Source organism: Zonotrichia leucophrys, chromosome 3, assembly GCF_028769735.1.
Source record: "Zonotrichia leucophrys gambelii isolate GWCS_2022_RI chromosome 3, RI_Zleu_2.0, whole genome shotgun sequence".
Taxonomy (NCBI): Eukaryota; Metazoa; Chordata; class Aves; order Passeriformes; family Passerellidae; genus Zonotrichia; species Zonotrichia leucophrys.
In genome coordinates, this window is record NC_088172.1 from 53,720,776 (window position 1) to 53,740,169 (window position 19,394).

Sequence of the window (19,394 nt, forward strand, 5' to 3'; positions counted from 1 at the left end):
GAGCGACAGCTGCGTGACAGCAGCTGAGTCACGTCATCCTCACATCGCTGCTTGGCTGTGACAAAGCAGTCTTCTGGCAGGAGAAGGCAGCCAAGCCATGATGGCCTGGGCAAGGCAAGGGTTATTCTCTTCCAGTTAAGGCAGCAGTGAACAAGAGGGCAGGTGGACCAAAGTCACAAGTTTTCTGTGGGGCTCAGTATGGTTTCTGCTCTGCGGTTTGGGGATTCTCAGTGACAATGTCCGTGTGTGGTGAGACTCAGGGGCATAAATGAAGCTGTGTAACAGCAGCACAAGTTCTCTTATCTGGCAGTCACTGCAGGTGTGTGCTTGTTTCTGTATCATCTGATGTACCCATCCTTAATTCCACGTGGAAGGAAAAAGGCAGTTGCTCCTTTCAGCCAGCAGCTGCCACTACTGTCTTTCTCTGTCACAAAACAGTTTTGAGGGAGAAAGTGTTTGTTAAGTAGGAGGACTTCTGTTTGTTTGAAGGGTTTGTTCCTTTACTGGAATAAAAAAAAGGGGAGAGAAGGGGACTTGGGCTGGCAGCATTTATTCCCTTAACTTCTTAGTACCAGCTGCTATTGCTTCTGAAAGAGCCCAGAGTAATAACCCTGGTGCTTTTCCATGGATTGCTAGGCTTTGTATTTAACCACTACCACAATACAATACACGTGGCTGATGCTGCAAAAGGCTCACTATACACAGGGGGAAAATGAGAAGGGGGACTTCTGATAAGCTCCACCCTCAAAAATAAACTCTTTCCACATTATGTGATATGATGCAGTGCAGATGTTGATTACATCTTAGTCTCAGACTCTTGGGGCTTTTCTCTCCCTCATGAGGTCCAGAAGTACTCAGTTCCAAATGCTTAAACTGTAACTGAGATTTGTAAGACTCTCACCAGTACTTTAGATTGGTTTGTTCTTAGATGTGGTTTGATGCTACCTCTCTTTTATCATGTGCTGTGAAAATCAGCAAAATCAGGCTGACACAGGAGGAGCTGTGCTTGGATAGATGAGCTGGGGTACTCTGAAATGAGTGGGGTAAGTCATGTCCCAGTGCTGGTTATCTGCTGGTGACTCTTGCACCTTATTTGCAAAGCTGTCTATGAAACCTTGGCCTCCCTTTGCTTTTACTTAAGTTGTGCTTCCTACAGAACCAAACACGTTTCTGTGCCAGCTCAGTGCTGTGACACCACTGGACGGGAAAGATGGACAGCCAGTCTTGGAAGAAGAATGATCTATTAGGTCTGCAAGGCTGGGGTAAGTAAGCAGCAAGCTGAAATGTTCCATTCATCAGATATCAGACCTTCACAAAAGAAAATAGATTGGTAGTTTTAATAGAAGTGTCTGTTCAATATTAAAAATATGTTTTAATGCTTCTCTTGTTTACTAAAATAAGGAAACCTGAAACTTCTTTGACAAAAAGGTTTGGGTTGCAAGCTAATTTTTTTTTTACCTTATAAGTGTTACTTAGGAATTGCATACAACCCTGAGTACTGCTTATCTTGTCAATGTATTGAAGTGTTGTGGAGATTCAAAATGCATTCTTGACTATCTTAGAGTCTTTTGAGTGTTTAATATGGACCACAATGTGAATATACAGTTGCTTGTGTCTTCCCACCAGTTTTGCTATTCACAAGCCTAATTTTAATTCTATAATATCTGGTATTTGTTGGATGGGTTTTCTCTGTGAATAACCTGCCAGCCTTCCACAGAAGGTGTGGAACTCTCCCATGGCATTTGAGGTGTAGAGAGACAAACACCATTGGAAGCCAGCCTGCGTAGTGTTCAGCACAACAAAGAACATTGTATGTCTGGAATGATGCTGCTCTGGGCTCCCAAAAAATGAACAAACCAACCAAAAAACCCCTTTGTCTCTGACTGAAGTATGCATGTGGCTTTTATCTGCTGCTATGTCTTCTCAAGCTTAGAAATATTCATAGGTAGGAAATAGAAATTCTTGGTTAGAGATGAATCTTCCTTTCTCCCCCACCTGCTGGGGAAGATGAGTTGTCTGTCCCTCTCCCACTGTGCCACCAGGAGTAACCTCTTCCCAGCACGCATTTGTGAGAGATCAATTTAAGTAAAAATGCAGTCTTAGTATATGATAAAATACAGACTAAGGGCAAGGCTGGCAAATAACCCAGCCCAGCTTCCTGAATGTTAGGGGAAGATATTTACATGAGAGGAGCAGTACAGAAGACTTTGATATTTATACCTTCTAGACACAATGACTGCATATCAAGAGTAACGGAATTTTTGCTTTTAATATGGATATCATCACTGCCATTAATTAGTAGAAATTAAGGCTTCAACTGATTTAATAATTTAAACGAGTTTAAATGTGAATTTGTTTATGAAGGAAAGTTTGATATGAATGAAGCTAACATGGTGCTCTGTAAACTACTAGAGTTCAGTTCAGAGGTTCTAGATTTAGACAGTGTAAACAGCATCATTCTTAGTTTTGGACCATTTACAGTGTCATGACCATGAGAAGTGGATTTAGCATAGGGTTTCTTTTACATACCTGCTACGTTGGGGAAAAGAAGCAAAAAAAATCAGGGCAATTATTTTACACAGAGCCGGTATGCTTTTGATAACAAAACAGTTTTATTAAAAAAAAAAAAGAAAAAAGAAAAAAGAAAAGAGAGATTTTTAGCAGAGGTAATGCGAGCTCGTTGCTCGCTTCCCGGCACCGGCCGCCCCTCTCCGTGGTGCTGAAGCGCTCCCGTCGCCCCCGAGGGTGCGCGCCGTGCGGGAAGGGCCCGCCCTGCATCCTCCGCCCCTGCATCCCCTGCTGCTGCATCCCCATTCCTGCATCCTTCCTCCGTGCATCTCCCGCCCCTATATCGGTGGTCCCTGCATCCCCCTTCCCTGCATCCCCCTTCCCTGCATCCCCCGCTCCCGCATCCGCTCCCCCCGCATCCGCCGCCGCCGCTGCGGCTCCAGCGCCGCCCCCGCCGCGCAGCGCCGGGCGGGCTCCGGAGGGGCTCCATGGCGGAGCGCGGGGCCTGAGGCGGCGGCATGGAGGCGGATTTCGCCGCCTTCGGGAGCCCGCTGTGCGGCGAGGTCAAGCGCTTCTGCCGGCGGGTGCGGGAGACGTACCGGGAGATCCAGGAGGACCTGACGCCCTACAAGGATGATCGCTACTACCGGTACTGCGGGCGCGGCCCCGCCGGGATCGGGGCCGAGCGGGGGGTGGGTGCCGAGCATCACACGGGAACCCCCGGGAGCGGCCGCCCGGCCCCGCGGCTGCTCCAGGCGAGCGCCCGGATCCATCCCGCAGCCCGGCGGCGGAGGGGCCGCTGCTCCGCCCGGGAGATGTGCTCTGGCAGAGCCCCCCGATCGGGCAACCCAGCCCCACGCCTCTCGTCCTGCCCTCACCTGTTAACACCCACCTACACAGGCAATTTGCATCTGCGTCCCTCCGTGCTACCGCTTTTCCACTGCCGTAGCAAGCAAGGATGTGTTCTAGAGGCAGCCGCGAAACAATCCTGTAACGGGGTAAGAACAGATTAGGAAAATGAGAGTGGTTGGCAAAGGTTGAGGTCAGAAGGGACAGATACACTGCCTGGGCTACACCCACATTACTTCAGAGCCTTGCCATGTCTGCTGTTTCTGTGACTGACTAGTGATGGCTGGAGAGATGGATGGTTTGAGATTACACAAGGCTAGGAAGGGCTCCAAGGGTGTTGGGCACCTCGGTTATAAATGAAAGGAATTTTTGAATTGGAGGAAGTTTCTGAAAAAGTCCAATGAACATCAGGAGAAACAGGTGTGAGGAACTATGCAGAGAATGGATGCTGTTCAGCTACACAAATACAAGCTGGGGAAGAGTTATATGACGTTTTTGTCTTAAAAGGGTATAGAAAATGTAATCTTTTATAAAATAGCCTCTTTCAACAATGACGTTGTCTTACACACATGAAGAAGGTAAATGTACAGCAGAAGCATAAGATGTGAGAATTGCACCACCTACTTTAGTCAACACTCCAGACCTTAGTGCAAGCTATGTCCAATTCTGAACACCACACTTCAAGGGCCTGTCAGTGGAAGAGAGGATAAGACAAGGATCTGGATAATCAAAAGCATAGCTTTGAGGAAAATTTGAGATTACTCCCCTAAAACACCAAACATTGAAGTTGGAGGAATAGGAATTTCTGTAAAGAGAAACTTCATGTTCATCTTGGACAAAACAGTACAGAGTAATATTCACTGAGGCAATAAAAGTTCTTGTTAGACAGCAAGAAAAAAATCTGAATGGGAAGGATGGCAAAACACTACAAGAAAGGATTATCCAGAGAGACTCCAGTATCTCCATCATTGGAGTGTTTTAAAAACTTTTGACAAATACATCCCAGGAAAGTCTTAGATCCGGCAGATGCTGTCCCAAGACAGAGGGAAGGATGAGGTACCTTGTAAGGTCTCTTTCAGCTCTATTTTACTGTGCATCTGGGCAGTCTGCTTCTGCACAGCGCTCCAGCTGTCCTGCTTAAGTCATTTGACTTCAGAATGTGGTTTTTCCCAGTGAAGGGGCAGGTAGTCCATTAGATTGAGTTTGTCTCATTATTCACAACATCAAAGACTACAGAGTCACAGAGCTTGGAAACACTGACAGCTTGGCAGAATCTAGTAAAACCATGGTCTTTCCTGGCAAAACAGTGGCTCCTTACACTTGAGTGTGGTGTAAGAAGCCATGGGAGGTGATAAGGGGTGATGGCAATGTACCTGTGTGCATCTGGCAGCGCAATGAGGAATTTTGGCACTAGAATGGAGAAAGACAGGAGCATTAACTTGTTGAATTAACAAATAAGAGGTCCTGGGAGAGGCATTTGTTCAGCTTTGTTTCTAGAAGAATCCTGAGCTCTCCAAGAGAAACTATTATTAATTCATTTTTATGACTTAAGAGCATATGGAGGGACTTTCTGTATTGAAAAGGAAAGTTGCTACCTCAGTGAATCAAATGAGCTTGCAGAGTTAGTGCTAGACTGCTCTTTCCTCAGTGACAACACCCCAAGAGGTATCAGCTGCTGGTCATCTAGAATGAAATGGAGTAATACTGGACTCTTAGCACAGAAATAGTACTTCCTGACTTACAAGTCATGCTAGTAATTCCCTACATTCCCAAGATCTTAACCTAAGTGACCTGGTGTAAAGTGAGTTACTGCCCCTGCACACCCGCTGTTCTGGTGAGTGCTTCTCCTCAGCACCGTGGGTGGATGTAGCAATGGCACCTTGCTCCTTGGTTGTTAGATTCCTGCTGTGGAAGAGGGTTCCTTGATGCTACCATGCATTCTTCTTACAGGCAACCCCCACTTACAGAAAGGAGAATTAGATTTTTATCCTCTTGTCCCTCTTTGTTTTACTCAGGACATTTGGTCAGGTTATAAATGAGCACACTCTGGGATGTAACATGGAGACTTTACTTCTCTGACAGCAGGTGGCAACTCCCCTGCTTCTCTAAGGCATTTTGAGTATTGGTATGAATATTGGTATGAAAACAGCTTAGTACCAATTTTACTAAAACACATTTTTATCTCTTTGACATGCTAGCAGTGAGATACCAAAGCTTACCAGAGGACACCAGGCTTCCCAATCAGCTGACAGATATTTTTCAGTGGGAATTTCATAACTCTATCACCTAGCTGGTGTTAGACAGTTCAGCTTGCTGGAAACATTTTGAAGAATTGAAGAGCAGGAGGGTGTCCAAATTGTGGTCTGACATCAGAGTTGCATAACTGCAACATGGCATTCCTGAAAAAACAATTTCTAGGTTAATGAACATGTCCTACTGGCCAATCAGCTTATACAGGGAAGCACAGTGTTGATGCTGAATTTAGTAATAATACCGAGACTGAGATAAATATCCTTCAATCTGCCCTGCTTTACACAAGGGATAAACTTTAAACTCCTATAATGTAGTAATATGACATTTTGTACATCAATATAGGAAAATACTATATATAGGACATCACGAAAAGTAATTTTTAACTTGCAGCTTTAATTAATGCTTGATGTTACACAGACAATCTTCAAACCATGTGGGAAAATTTCACTGACTGTGGTTCTGCTCCTTTGGCAAAAAGACCTGAGAATACCACATCATTTCACTCAGCAATAAAGAGAAGCTGTTCATTTTTCCTTAGAGAACTGGTACCTGTGTGCTTCTGAGCAGAAACCTGAAGTTGCCAGAGAAGGCTGTTGTGATAAAATATACATTTCTTCACACCAATATGCATCTTCTACCAGGGTTAAAATGCAAGGCTGTGAGAAGCTGTGGGGTCAACAAGACCCAGTCTAATTCCTGGAAGGTTCATGCTGCCTTCAGCCTTGACCCAGGCAGGATCTTCAGGCTGCTTTGAGCCACAGCTGGTACCCTTCTCTTGTTCTTTCAGGGTCCTGGCAATTGGAAGAACCTGAAAAACCCCAATGGGAAGCATATAGCTAGGGCCAGAAGGCTTGAAACAGAGAGGAGGATGAGACTAACATTGTAGCTTTATGATTGCTTCAAGCTGCCATAAGCTGGCTCTGTGGCTGGAAAAAGCCATCGTAGCTCTCGTTTCCCTGGTCACACATTTCTGTTCTTTCCTCATCTGCCCACAATTAATCCTTTATCTGCACACTGACTGAGCAACTGATTCCTAAGTGACCTTTAACTCAGATGATTTCCATTATTTGATTCATCAGTGCACTGCACTAACATGAGTGCTGGCAAAATTGAAAGAGCTCCAGCTAGAGAGAGGCTGGATTTCACCTGTTGTCACTGAAGCTGTGACTCTGTAGCTGTGAGCCATGAAAGTGTAAACTGGCCATGAAAGTACAGCTTTAGTGCTGAGGTGTTCAGTTTAAGTAGAATCCCAGCTGAGCGAGCATTCAGCCTCCTGTTGACAGCTCAGTCTGCTTCTCTTGCAAGCCTCATTCATCCATCACACACTGTCCAGCTCCTACAACCAATGAGGCAGACAGCAGCTGCTTGCACTATTTCATCCCAGAGCAGGTCAGACAAGGCACTCAGTGGCATCTTCTTGGAAGAAGCAGAGTGAGACTGACTGACTGTGAAGAGAGAGGAGTTTCACAGTGTCTTCCCACCAAGTGTTTAGGTTGTGAACTCAGTGTCAAAATTTTTACAAAAAATAGCATGAAATGTACATGTTTACAGTGTATTCACAGTCCTTTGAAAGTTGATAGAGAGCAAAGAGAAGTGTGGTCCCATGGCTATTTGAAGTGAGCTGGATTACAAACTCTGTCACCCACACAGTTTTCCAAGTGACTTTTGGCAAGGCTCAGTCTCTCTGTGCTTCAAGTTTTCCTACCTACTCAATGAGAATAATATAGTTTTGGTTTGAGGATAATAAATTGAGGTTAGTGAGACACATGAGTGCCAGAGGGATTGGAGCAGTCCTTGGAACAGCTCAGTTGTGAGCACATAAATAGAAGTGTAACTGCAGAGAGTCATAACTCCATAACCATGCTTCCCAGAACACTGGGAATGGTCACAGATGCTGTAAGCACCACTCCATCATCTTCTGGCCTTGGAGAACTTGTTGGAGAAGCCTGAAGTGTGCCGAAAGCAGCACAATGCATGTCATAGTCATCCATGAGCTAATGGCCAATTGTGGCTTGGCAGTGATGATAACTTGTTCCGAGCAGATACACTTTGTTAAGTTGTCCTGATTACTCAAAGCTTTATTTTCTTCCTCCCAGTTAATTCTTGTCTACAGTTTAAACTCTTGTTGATTTAAAATGCGTGAACACCTTTTCTTCACTAATTGGTACTATGTATTTCTCAAGGCAACTGTCTTTATGAGATTGCCAAGTGATCATCAGTGCTGTAAATGTATCCCATCACTGATGGGATAAATACCAGTATCAATGACTAAAATAATTCCCGGCATGTTTTTAGGTTCAGTGGTGTTACACAAGAGTGGTATATTGGGTCCACAGGTCACAAGTAATGACATAACTGCCCCAAGAGTAATGGAATACAATGAATAATATTATTAATCCTAAGTACTTTTAAAAAGGAAATGCAATAAGACCATTGTATCATCGAAGTAAGCTTTTAATGAAATTATCTAACTGTTGAAGAGATAATTTTTAAATTATTTGTTGACTGATCTATCTAAGCATTTCTTTGGTGGTCAATCCAAAGTGGCTCTGCCTTCTGTATATGACTAACACCAAAGCCAGGCAGTTACTCTGAATTTCATTCAAGACTACACATCAGGTATTCCCACATGTTTTAATAACTGCAGTGCTGACTTTCTACGAGCAGATGTTAGAGCTATCAAAAATTAATACAAAACATAGTTTGGCTAACCCTTACACCTTCCTACTCTTTACCATCACTACCCAGGTTGTCAATATTTGTTGCCCAGTCTTAGGACATTTAACAGAAATTCAGAACAGAAATCCAACTTTATCTTAACATTGTGCAAGAACAGAACACTGTTGAGTGTGAACTAGAGATTTTTATTACATAGTGTGTTTAAAGTAGTTGCTTACTTCTAGGATTTAATTTCTGTTGCTCATGAGCTGACTGAATTCTCTGCAAACACGACACATCAATCACATCCCTTGAATACCACAAAGCTTCGTGCAGATGACTGCAGTGACAGCATTTTAATTCCACTGAAAGAGCTGATAAACAAATTGGTTATGACCCAGGTGGCACTAAACATGTGCGTGTTCAGCATGGATACGTCAGACTGGGCCTTTTGCCTAAAATTGACAGGTTTAGACTGGATTCAGAACCACTTCTGTGTCCCAAGTATTTTCTGTTTATACGGTTAAATTTCCCCCTGCTACCGGGGGTTGCTACTACTACAGCACAAGCTGATAAAACACTAGAAATGTGGAAAATACTGCTGTTATCCTGACACAATGACACATTTGGCCTCATAACCAACAGTATGAGGTTCAACTAGACCAAATGCTGGACTCTACACTTTGGTCACAACCCCAGGCAGGGCTACAGGCTGGGAGAGGAGTAGCTGGGAAGTGGCCTGGCAGAAAAGGACCTGGGGGTGCTGGTCAGCAGCAGCTGAGCATGAGCCAGCTGTGCCCAGGTGGCCAAGAAGGCCGATGGCATCCTGGCCTGGATCAGCAATGGTGTGGCCAGCAGGAGCAGGGCAGGGATTGTCCCCCTGTACTCGGCACTGGTGAGGCTGCGCCTCAAATCCTTTGATCATTTCAGGGCCCCTCACTGCAGGGAGGACACTGAGGGGCTGGAGCGTGTCCAGGAAAGGGCAAGGGAGCTGGGGAAGGGTCTGGAGCACAAGTGCTGTGAGGGGCAGCTGAGGGAGCTGGGAGTGTTTAGTCTGGAGGAAAGGAGGCTCGGGGAGACCTCATAGCTCTCTACAGCCCGGTGAGGGTTGGTCTCTTTTCCAAGGAACCAGACACAGGACAAGAGGAAATGGCTTCACGCTGCACCTGAGGAGGTTCAGCTTGGACATTAGGGGGAATTTTTTCACAGAAAGGGTGATTAGGCATTGGAACGGGCTGTCCAGGGAGATGGTGAAGTCTCCATCTTTTAAGGTGTTTAAGAAAAGACTGACGTGGCACTCCGTGCCATGGTGTACAAACACGGTGGTGTTAGGTCATGGGTTGCACTCGCTGATCTTGAGGATCCTTTTCCAACCTAGCTGGTTCCCTTATTCTGTGTTACTGTCATTTTGAACCCGCAGGCCAGGACCAGCCGTGTGCCGGCGCTGCAAGCCGGCTCACCAAAGATAAGCTGGCGCCCTATCGCACTCCCTGCCGAGGGGTCTCTCCCGCTCTCCCTCCCACCGCCCCGGCGGAGCGCGGGCCCGTGTCCCCTCGGGCTCGCCGTAGCTCCCCCGCCCCCCCCCCCCCCCGCTCCCCCGCGGCCGGGGCGCGGCGGGGCCCGTGACGTGTGTGGGGCCGCGTGGCGGCCGCGCGGTGACGCACGCGGAAGGCGTCGCGCGGCGCCGGCTGTGCCACGGCGGCGGCGGCGGCGCGCGGAGGAGGTGCCGGCAGCGCGCGCGCGGCGCCGCCATGGAGCCGTGAGTGGGGGCGGGGGGGCGCGGGGGGCGCGCGAGCCTGAGGGGCGCCGGCTCGCCCGTGTCCCGGTCCGGGTCCGCGAGAGCAAACGGCGCTCTGTGAGGGAGGAGCGGAGTGTTGTCATTGACGGAATCACAGAACGGGCGGGCTCGGAAGGAACCCGGTCATTGAGCGTGTGGTCCAGCCCGCCTGCTCCGGCAGGGTCCGTCCTGGAGCACGCGGCACGGGATTGTGTCCTGACGGGTCTCGGGTATCTCCAGGGAGGAGAGCCCTCAGTCTCTTTGGGCGGTCTGAGTGTAATTCGGTTTCTACACGTTATCCTCTCTAAGGAAATCAGCTCTCCGAGGGTTAAATGAATGTTTCTGAGGCTGTGGTTCGCCCCTCAGAGCCCCGAGGGTGACTGTCCTTTTCTTTAGGTGAACGCTGTGAGTTTGCCTTTTATATGGCGAATAAAACCTCCCCCCAGCCCCGCTATCTTCACTCTCAGATTGCTTGTTAAAAGAAAAAGAAAAAACTTGTTTTCCCGGATATTTCTTGGCACGGACCAAGAAATGCATGACCAAGGGCCATAGCCGTGATTAATTATTCAGACTTAAATGAATACAACGAACAACAACTAAAAAACCAAAAAAGCCAAACCCACCCCGTGCACACATACAAAGGTAAAGCATAGCCATGTTTATCTATCAGTTGCCATGTAGAAGGTCTGTGTGGTACTGACAATGTTAATTTTATGCCTCTTTTTGTCTAGTCATGTGCTGCCTTATTAGCTATTAACCCTTGTGGAATACATTTGCAAAAAGAAATTTAAGGTCTTCTGAGGGACACCAAAGCAGGCAATGTATTTAAACCATGAGCAAGTGCAGGGTGTATGGACAGCCCCAGTACTGTCAACGTAGGTAGAATATATAATTATTCAAATCAAAGTGGGTTTGATGGTTCTATTTGGGAGCGAGCCTAAAATAGAGAAGAGCAGTTGGAGGCAGAGATGTTGAGGCTAGGATTTCAGAAAAGCTGCTGTGCATGAAAGCAAGCTATTTCTGATTTTAATATCGACTCTGTGCCTACATACTGCTTAATCTCAGTTTCACCACAGCTTTCCCTTCTTTAAAGTCAGTCTTTAGGGAAAACTGTTATATAATAAGCTCTTTTTCTTGATGGTCTTCATGAAAGACTTTGTTGTGCAGTCATGAGAAATGATTTGAAGGTGAGGAATATCCTGAGGAACATTTTGCTGACCATTTGGAGACAAAACTTTACTCCAAAAGCAAGATGTAACCTCCCTTTACATCTCACATATGAATGGCTCCTGAAAGATTGCAATAGTTTTGAGTGTGTTTCCAAAGTTAACTCTCACAGGCTGCGCTAGTGCAGTTTAGTTTTACTGACTGCTATTTGAGACATGTAAGTATACAATTTCTCTGTTTGTATCTCAGTGTTTTCTCCTCCTTTGCAGTCAGTTTCAGACATAGGTTAATTATAAACCACACTGAATTAGGGTAAAGCTGAGTGTAGGTGGTAAAAGCTGACTGAAAGACCTGCAGACAGTTGGATGCCTAGTCTTGAGCTTTGGACTGCTGTGGTTGGGCTGATTAAAGTATCTTCCACTTGGCTTGGTAAAGCAAAGCACAGTTTTTTACTTGTTTGAACAGGTGCATCCAGAGGGAGTAATCTTTTTTGACTTTCCTATAAATATGTTTCCAACATTTCATTCCTTTCTTGGGCATTTCAAATGTAAGATAGAGGCTGTCAGTGGGGCATCACCAACTTGCACTTAGGTATATTCATAAACTTTATGTAATCTCTTTCCAAAAGGCAGGTGTTAAACAATGGACTCAGGGGAAGGTGATTTGACCTGCTTTGTGTGTCAGCTGGTGGCAGGTGCAAGGAGCCACTTAAATCTGCACAAGGAAGTTCTGCAGCTGCAGCAAGGGGCAATGGAGCATGCATCACCTGATAGGAATGCTGTAAATTGTGGTTTGCCCTCATGAGAAATGCAGTTCAGATTTGGCTGAGTTCTTACATTTGCTGTGAATAAAAGTGTCCACGTTGCCTTACTGACCTCTAAAGCAGCACATTCGGTCAGGGGCTTAAATGAGACTTGAGGAGTACAGGTGTGAGCGAAAGGAAAACACGGGGTGTGTCCCTGCTCTCTGTGTCTCCACTCTTGGCTGGGGAGGTAGGTGTACACTACCCATTCCAACTACTAGGTGTTGCACCATCTGGAGAGCAGCTGGAATAAAGAATGAGCCAATGTCTGGAATGTGTTCTTCAAAAGCTCACATCTGCTCTGGCTTATGTGTAAACCAAGGTGTTAATTGCCAGTGGTTGTAGCACTCTTGGCTGGGTGAGGACCTGGTGGCTTTCCTGTAAGGAGTGTGGGGAGGGAGCTGCTTTTCATGTCCACATCATGCATTTTGAAATGTCTGCAATGCAAAAACTTTGAAATTAGGGAAGTTCTGAAAAGAACCAGGAACATGCACAGCGAGTCAGAAGTATCCTGCATCAGCCTGTAGCTGTCAAGTGGCTGCCCAGATGTGAGCTGTTCAGACAGCACAAGTGTATGTTATGCATAACTGCAAACAGGATACCCTTCCAGCTGTCAGCTGTGCTCAAGCCATGGACTTTGCTGTGTTGAGAGATCCTCACTGTGTGCTCTGCCATGAAGCATTTGGTATCCACTTGAACCCTTACAGATAATTTAGGCATGTTCACATTTTATGTGCTGTTTTTATATGTCAGGGATTTTCTTGGCAAGATTAATACTTTGGTATCTCAAGATAATATCCCATACTTGGTGTACTCAGGTAGACAGGAAACACCAGGTCATCTGTGGAACTGAAGGAGCCCCTGGAGCTGATGGAAAAATGCACCTTAATTAGTTGTTTTAGAACTATTACAGATTTAACAGCTTTAACATGGTTTAAGTGCATGAGGGCTGAGGGTTTAAGACATTGATATAGGAAAAATACTGCAGTTACATCCCTGCAAAAGTCCTGCAGACGGGTTCTGCTTTGAAATGCCTCTATTTGTGGTTTTAAAAGTCAACTTAAAACCCTATTTGTCTGTGAGGCTTCTGTGTGCTGATCTGATATTACTTATATGGCAATTACTTGGTTGTTTCATATTTGGTTTGCCTTTTTTGGCTGTAGAGTCAGCTGTTCTGACCTCTAGACTGATGCAGAGTTTCTGCTGTGTGTAAAGGTGTGTGGCAAGTGTTTTGCAGGTGCTGTGCCTGGAGTCCTGCATGGCCAGTTTGTGCAGGCTCGTAACGTTTGCAGCTTCTTGCTTGCAGTTCTCATCACTTATGAGGGGTTTTCCTCCCTTCCCCACCTCCTTTCTGTGTTAATAAATTAAAATTTGGATCTCTCAAACTTTACAGTAAAGTTTGCAAATTGGTTTTGGTAGACCTTCATTTGGGGAAAATGCAGTGATTCTCAAAGAAAACAGGGGTTGTTATTATTAAATCTTTGTAGTGGTTTAAAGTGAATTATTTGCCTTGCTTTAAGGGCTGCCATGCATGCAGCTCATGGTACCTGGTCCCAGAGTTCTGGCTGGGTTTATGGGGAGGATTTCACCACCTCTTCTGCAATTCTTTGTTAATGTGGTGAACCAGTAAGAGCACCATTCAGCTGGTGAAAAGAAGGAAGAAGTTTTATTCCAAGCTAAAAGGGAGGGCTGTCATTAAAGTCTTAAGGTTTCATTTCTTTCCATGATGGTGCTCCTACAAATGTATTGAAAAACACCACCACCACCCCGTCAGCCCCCCAGTCCTGCAGCTTTCCCATACAAACTGTACAGATTCCTATGATTATACCTCCTGGAACAGCCGTGGAAAGTCAGGTATGTGGTGGCTCAGTTCTGGTGTAACTCAAGAGGAAATGTTTGCTGTATTTTGAAACATGGTGGATTTGTCCACCTTATGTAAGATTAGTTATTTATTCATATTTCCCTTAGGCTAACAGAACTGTTTTCCAGGGAATGCAGTTGGTATTTTCAATGCACACCACACCCCTGCCCCCGTTTTGTCTTTAGCCTAATGATAACCACCAATGGAGATGTCATTGCTTGTATGTGTATTTGTGTTTAGGTGTCCAGTAGCAAACCTGAGTTCAGGTTTTTGTTTCCCAAGCTTTGGTGGAGCTCAGACAAGAGTTCAAAGCCTGAGCATGCAGATCTAGCAGATCTGGAGTTCTGCCCTACTCCTTGTTAGGGATGATCCTGCTAGGCTGAAATATATTTATAGGGTACAGACAGCTCATCAAGATCCTGTGCAGGTAACTGAGTTGTCAGTGATGTCTCCCTTTAGATTGAGCTCTCATTGCAGGAGATATAGGGTCTTGGATGTTTAAGTTATTAATGTATGAAATAACACAAACAGCCTTTTCTCCCTTTAAGAAATGCTTTCTGTTGCTCAAGTTTTAGGACAATAGAAAAAATTCATACATTTTGGAGCACAGATGTGTGTGTACATACATGTGTTTAATAATTCCTGTTATCTTTGCTCTATGAAGCAGCATGTTTTTCCTTAGTGTTACACGTTACCTCAGTGTTTGGTTTAATTTTCTTTGTTGAATAGTGAATGGGGTTTATTTTCTGTCCCTTTAGAAATACGGCAGGCACTAATTCTGTGGTTTCTTTTGCTTCCTGTAGGCTGGCCCCGATGCGATTGTATACGCTGTCCAAAAGGCATTTTGTTCTGGTCTTTGTAGTATTCTTTATTTGTTTTGGTCTGACAGTCTTCATAGGAATAGCAGGTAAGGATGTTCTCTTTTTAAAAGATTGCAGTTCTCATATACTTTGGCTAAACCTGTTGGTATTTACAGATGTATTTAAATGCTAATGAGCTTACTGCTCCTGAGATGTCTGAGGAAGCCTTTGTCTTGACAGAGACAGGGAAGTTTTTCTTCTATCTCACATTTTCATACAAGTACTGCCTACAAAGACTTGGTATTTGCAACTGCTTTGCAGGGGACAGACACAATAAACTGAAACAAGCAGCTTCATTGCAACATAATTTTTCAGCAGACTGCTACATTAATTGTTTTCCTTTGTATTTCTATATGAAAAATGGTAGTGCTAATACTTGATTTCCTGTGAGGAAACTCATAACTGTTTGTAAAGCCTACTAAATGCTTGGGTGATAGATGCCACATAAATACAAAATATTTTAGTGTAAAAATATGAACTTCACTTGTCAAATGTATATGAGCTTAGATCTCTGGTTTCAGAGATCTTTGTGAGAGTCCTGACATGACCTGGGAGGCTTAAGCACATAAAGCCTGGGTACTCATCCTGGAGATCAGAGAGATTTGTGCTGGTCTGGTCAACAAAGGTGCAGTGTCACTAGGGAGTTGAAAAGCATGGGACCCTTCTTTATTTCATGCCAGAGGGCTTTTCCAGGGCTAAAACATACTTGAAAAATAAGTCAGTGTGCTCTCCTAGCAGTGTTAAATGTACTGATACTCTGCTGTCAGAAGAGCTTTATCAGTACAGAAGTGACAGGGAGAAGGAGAGTGACTGGTGCTCATCAAGCAACCCACCCCCATATAAGAATTCCTTTAGGTTGTTACCATCTTCCTCTGCTTTACTGCTGACTTCCACATCACTCAGCTTGTCCAGTGTGTCCCTCTCTGACACTTTTTGGCCTGTTGGGTTTGTCTCTACTCTGCCCTGTCCTTCACTTCCTTTAGAGTGAGAAGGGCTCCCAGGCCTCGGAGCCATCCAGCCCTGCCTGACTTGGAAAGAAGGGTGGGTTAATTGGAGGCAGCTGTTTGGGCTTTTTATGCCCATCTGTGCCTTGTAGGCAGTACATTTTTCATAATAGCCTTCAATAATAAAATTTGTCTGAGAAATAAAATGTTCTTTCCTGCTGTTTGATTTATTATAGTAGCCAAAGGTCTAAACTGGCTTTTAGTTCATAAAGGTTAACCACTGATGTTCCTGTGACTTGCTGAAGGGTGCTGAAGGGCATTATCTGGCCACTAAAATACTGCATTAACACATTTGCAAAAGTGCATGTTATGATAAAGGGGGAAAAAATGGAATTATTTGATTTAGTGTAATTGGGCTATTTGGCTTTAAAATTGAACAGTATTTATAGTTGTGTACTTATACTGCCAGGCTGCACGAAATGAAAGACAGTGGTTTTATGTAAGACTAGGCAATGCTCCTGGAAGAGAAGACTGAGTGTTTTGTTCTTGATAGTAGCAGAACCTGAGAGGGAGCTGTGCTGGTGCACTGTGTCTGCATGCAGAGAAATCTGGTGATATGGTCACCTTTGGCCCAGGGGACTTGGCTGCTGTAAGCAGCACTTGGTCATCTGTGCCATGCTGTGGTCCCAGGCCTTGCCTGTGATCCCCGTCAGGAGCTGGCATGGCTGTGGGATTCTTGTCCTTGTAAGACTGGTTTGCTGGATAGTTTGGCTGGCAGTGTTCATTATTATAACTGAAATGTTTTTAAAAGAATGCTGTTTACCTTGGGAGGAGATCCACTGAACAATTATTGTGATATTCCTCAAGGCTTTTTGCTGCTTGCTTCCTGTGAGCAGAAGGAGGGGCCCTAACAAGAGAATGCTCCCTCGTTAGAGGGTCCAGTCTGAGAAAAGCTCACCAAACCCACTAAGTAAATGAAAGTGTGGGAGATGCAGCCATATTTTCTGTGCTACTTAAATGTGCCATTGCCCACACGCAACATCTGTACCTGCAGTTTGGGAAGCCTGGCAGAACTCTTGATTTTCATCTGAGAAATCCGTTTGATTGGAGATGGATGCTGCTCTTATGGTTCCTGTAACCCAAAGCAGACACAGACTTGTTTGGACTTTTTTCCAAGTTGCACTCACTTTCTTTCTCTTTTCCCAATGGGTCTGTGTTATCTTTGGGGTAAGACAAGTTCAAAGAAAATCCAGGGTGCAGAACTCATTTTTGGTAGCTGTGCAGTTCATCAACTCAGGATAGTTCTTTGCCTTTATCTGTTATTATGTTAAATGAGCAAGACTAAAAGAAAAACAACTATTTAAATTAGTCTCCATTTGTTAGTAATTCAGCCACAGCATCATTTTGTTTCAAAAGCTTTTATTTATCACTTGCTAGAGAAGAAGCAGTTATAGCACTAGAGCTTCTTTATTTGCTGTTAAGAACTTTGACTGATTTCTCTGTCCCAATACTGGTTCATATCTTCCAATTAAGAAAATAAAAACCCTTAAAAAGGCTATTCCTAGTTGTTTTGTCAAGACTTAATTACTGATATATGATGGCTTACCAACTGTGAACACCTACTGAAACTCAGTTTTGCTTTTTAAAACAAAAAATGCCTTTCAAAAATCTGGTTTATATGTACTTGAGAGCTGAAAAGTTCAATGATGCTGAACTGACTTTATAGTGGGTGGCTGTTAGTGATGTTGCACTGCAATTCTTATATGAAAGTCTAGCTGTGATGGCTGAAATTCTTAATTTTTTTCTTTTAAGTCTGTAAGATGGTTAATATTGTTATTAGAGTGGTTGTAGGAGCCCAAGCAGTGCTGCATGTTGAGCTGTCATGACAGCTAATCCATCTTGGACAGAATGATCCCATGCTGCTCATTTATAAACTTCCTTCTTTTCCATTCTTTCTTTGTAGTAAGTTTGAAATGTTTGATCTGTGTGAGAAACTGCTTTTCTTTTTTAATTTTTTAGTACTGAGTTTGCAATTGAAAGAGCATATTTTGAGGGTTAAAAACTTCCATTTAATTGCCAGACTAAATATATACAGGGAGAGACTGTTTGGACAGAGGGATCCTCCTAGCCCAAGTGCAGGTGTATATGTCTTGCTCATGTCCTACCTGCCATACATCTTCTCTGTGTGTTCACAGCCTGCTGTGTAGGATGTTTTCCTGCTCTTCCCTGTCACTTTCCTGGGTTAGTCCTTGTGTGTTTTGTGTACATAAAAACACAAACACCTGTGCATTCCTCTTGTCCTCAGTACTCCGTGCTCTTACATGCCTAAAGGGAAATTCTACTGCTCTGTCTGGAACCACCTTATCAGGGGTTACAAAGATGGGGCTTTTCTCAGAGGTGCAGCATAAGCTGGAGCAGAAGAAATTCCAGTTAGATATTAGGACATTTTTCCTACTGTAGTGGTAGTTAAAATCTGGAACAGGTTTCCCAGACAGGTTGTGGAGTCTCTGTCCTTAAAGATGTTAAAGACTTAACTGGACATGGCCTTCAACAGCCTCAGATGATTAAACAAGGGGGTTCTGTAGCTGAGTGCTTTCACGACTGCATTCCCATAAAATCCTGGCAGATATATATACGTATATAGATAGATAAAGATAGAGATATATATGAATAAAAAACTACTAAAATTGTAGTAGTTTAGAGTACACATTCAGGGCTTTTGACGTGGAGTTCTTGGCTTATAATTTACTTTATTTAATGATGTGTAGAAATACCATGGCAGAGATGCTTAAAGGAATATGCAGGTCAAATTTATAAATTTGATATAATATTGATATAATTTTGATAAATTTGATAAATTTGATATAATATTGAGATATCTGAGTGCTTTACCCTTTATCTGCAAAGTGGAATACCATTTACCTTCTTTGCAGAAGGTATTTTGTACAGTCTTTTGAAAACCTATATTTACATCATCGCTTGTATGTATACTTCAATATTATTTTCTTTCTTCCTTCTTATATATTGTGTAGGTCCTAACGTAATTGAAACTTCTGTAGCAAGAACTGACTTAAATAACAGCCTAAAGGTAAGAGTTACTAAATATTGTTGGATTATATGAGTGGCTTTATTTGATGTTAGTAATGTTAAACATTTCTCTCCTTCCCCCCCAGTCATTTTAAATATTTAAACTTTTACTGCAGAATGTCTTTGTGGTGCTTTCCAGTTTGAAGCTGATCATGCAATATTGTTCTACCACTGTGTTAGTTCATGAATAGCCAGCAGCAGTTTCTGGTCTCTTACTGTTGGGAGCAGGTCAGATAGAGACTTCTAGGGTGTTTCTGCACAGCAGTTTCTGATAAAGAAGCATGTGAGTTTTCCTCTGGTGAATTAATGCTGGAGATTCTTGTAGGGGGTTCACAAATAGAAATGGAGAACATGCACTGAAAAATGATGCACTCAGTGGCAACTAATGCTTATCTCTATTGTGATTTCCCTTTCTGTCATCTGTAAAGGAATATTTCTTGTTAATTGTTAGCTTTCATGTGACCAAGACGTGAGATCTGGCTTTCTAAGAGGAACATTCACATATTCTTAAATGCTTTCGTATTTTGGTTCTCAGTTCTTGCATTTTTGTTTGTCTAACTCTTCATTGTCAATCTAATATCTAAAGTATTTTTTGTGCAAGAGCTAAGAAGGTTTTTTGTGTGTTTTT

The 19,394-nt window shown here is 43.8% G+C and overlaps 1 protein-coding gene across 3 annotated transcripts in view; it reads left to right on the top strand.

Moving 5' to 3' along the window:
- Positions 1-2,773: 2,773 nt before the first annotated feature.
- TMEM181 (transmembrane protein 181) overlaps positions 2,774-19,394 on the top strand; it is a 34,033-nt gene continuing 17,412 nt past the window's right edge. Inside the window, exons 1-3 of one of the 3 annotated variants that reach the window (XM_064708241.1) lie at positions 2,774-3,157; positions 14,679-14,782; positions 18,712-18,767. In XM_064708241.1, coding sequence (XP_064564311.1) covers positions 3,027-3,157; positions 14,679-14,782; positions 18,712-18,767 — 291 coding nt within the window. In that variant the 5' untranslated portion in view covers positions 2,774-3,026. Of the gene's footprint in view, positions 3,158-9,977; positions 10,028-10,202; positions 10,688-14,678; positions 14,783-18,711; positions 18,768-19,394 lie in introns of those variants that run through there. The other 2 variants (XM_064708242.1, XM_064708243.1) reach the window with 2 other exon arrangements.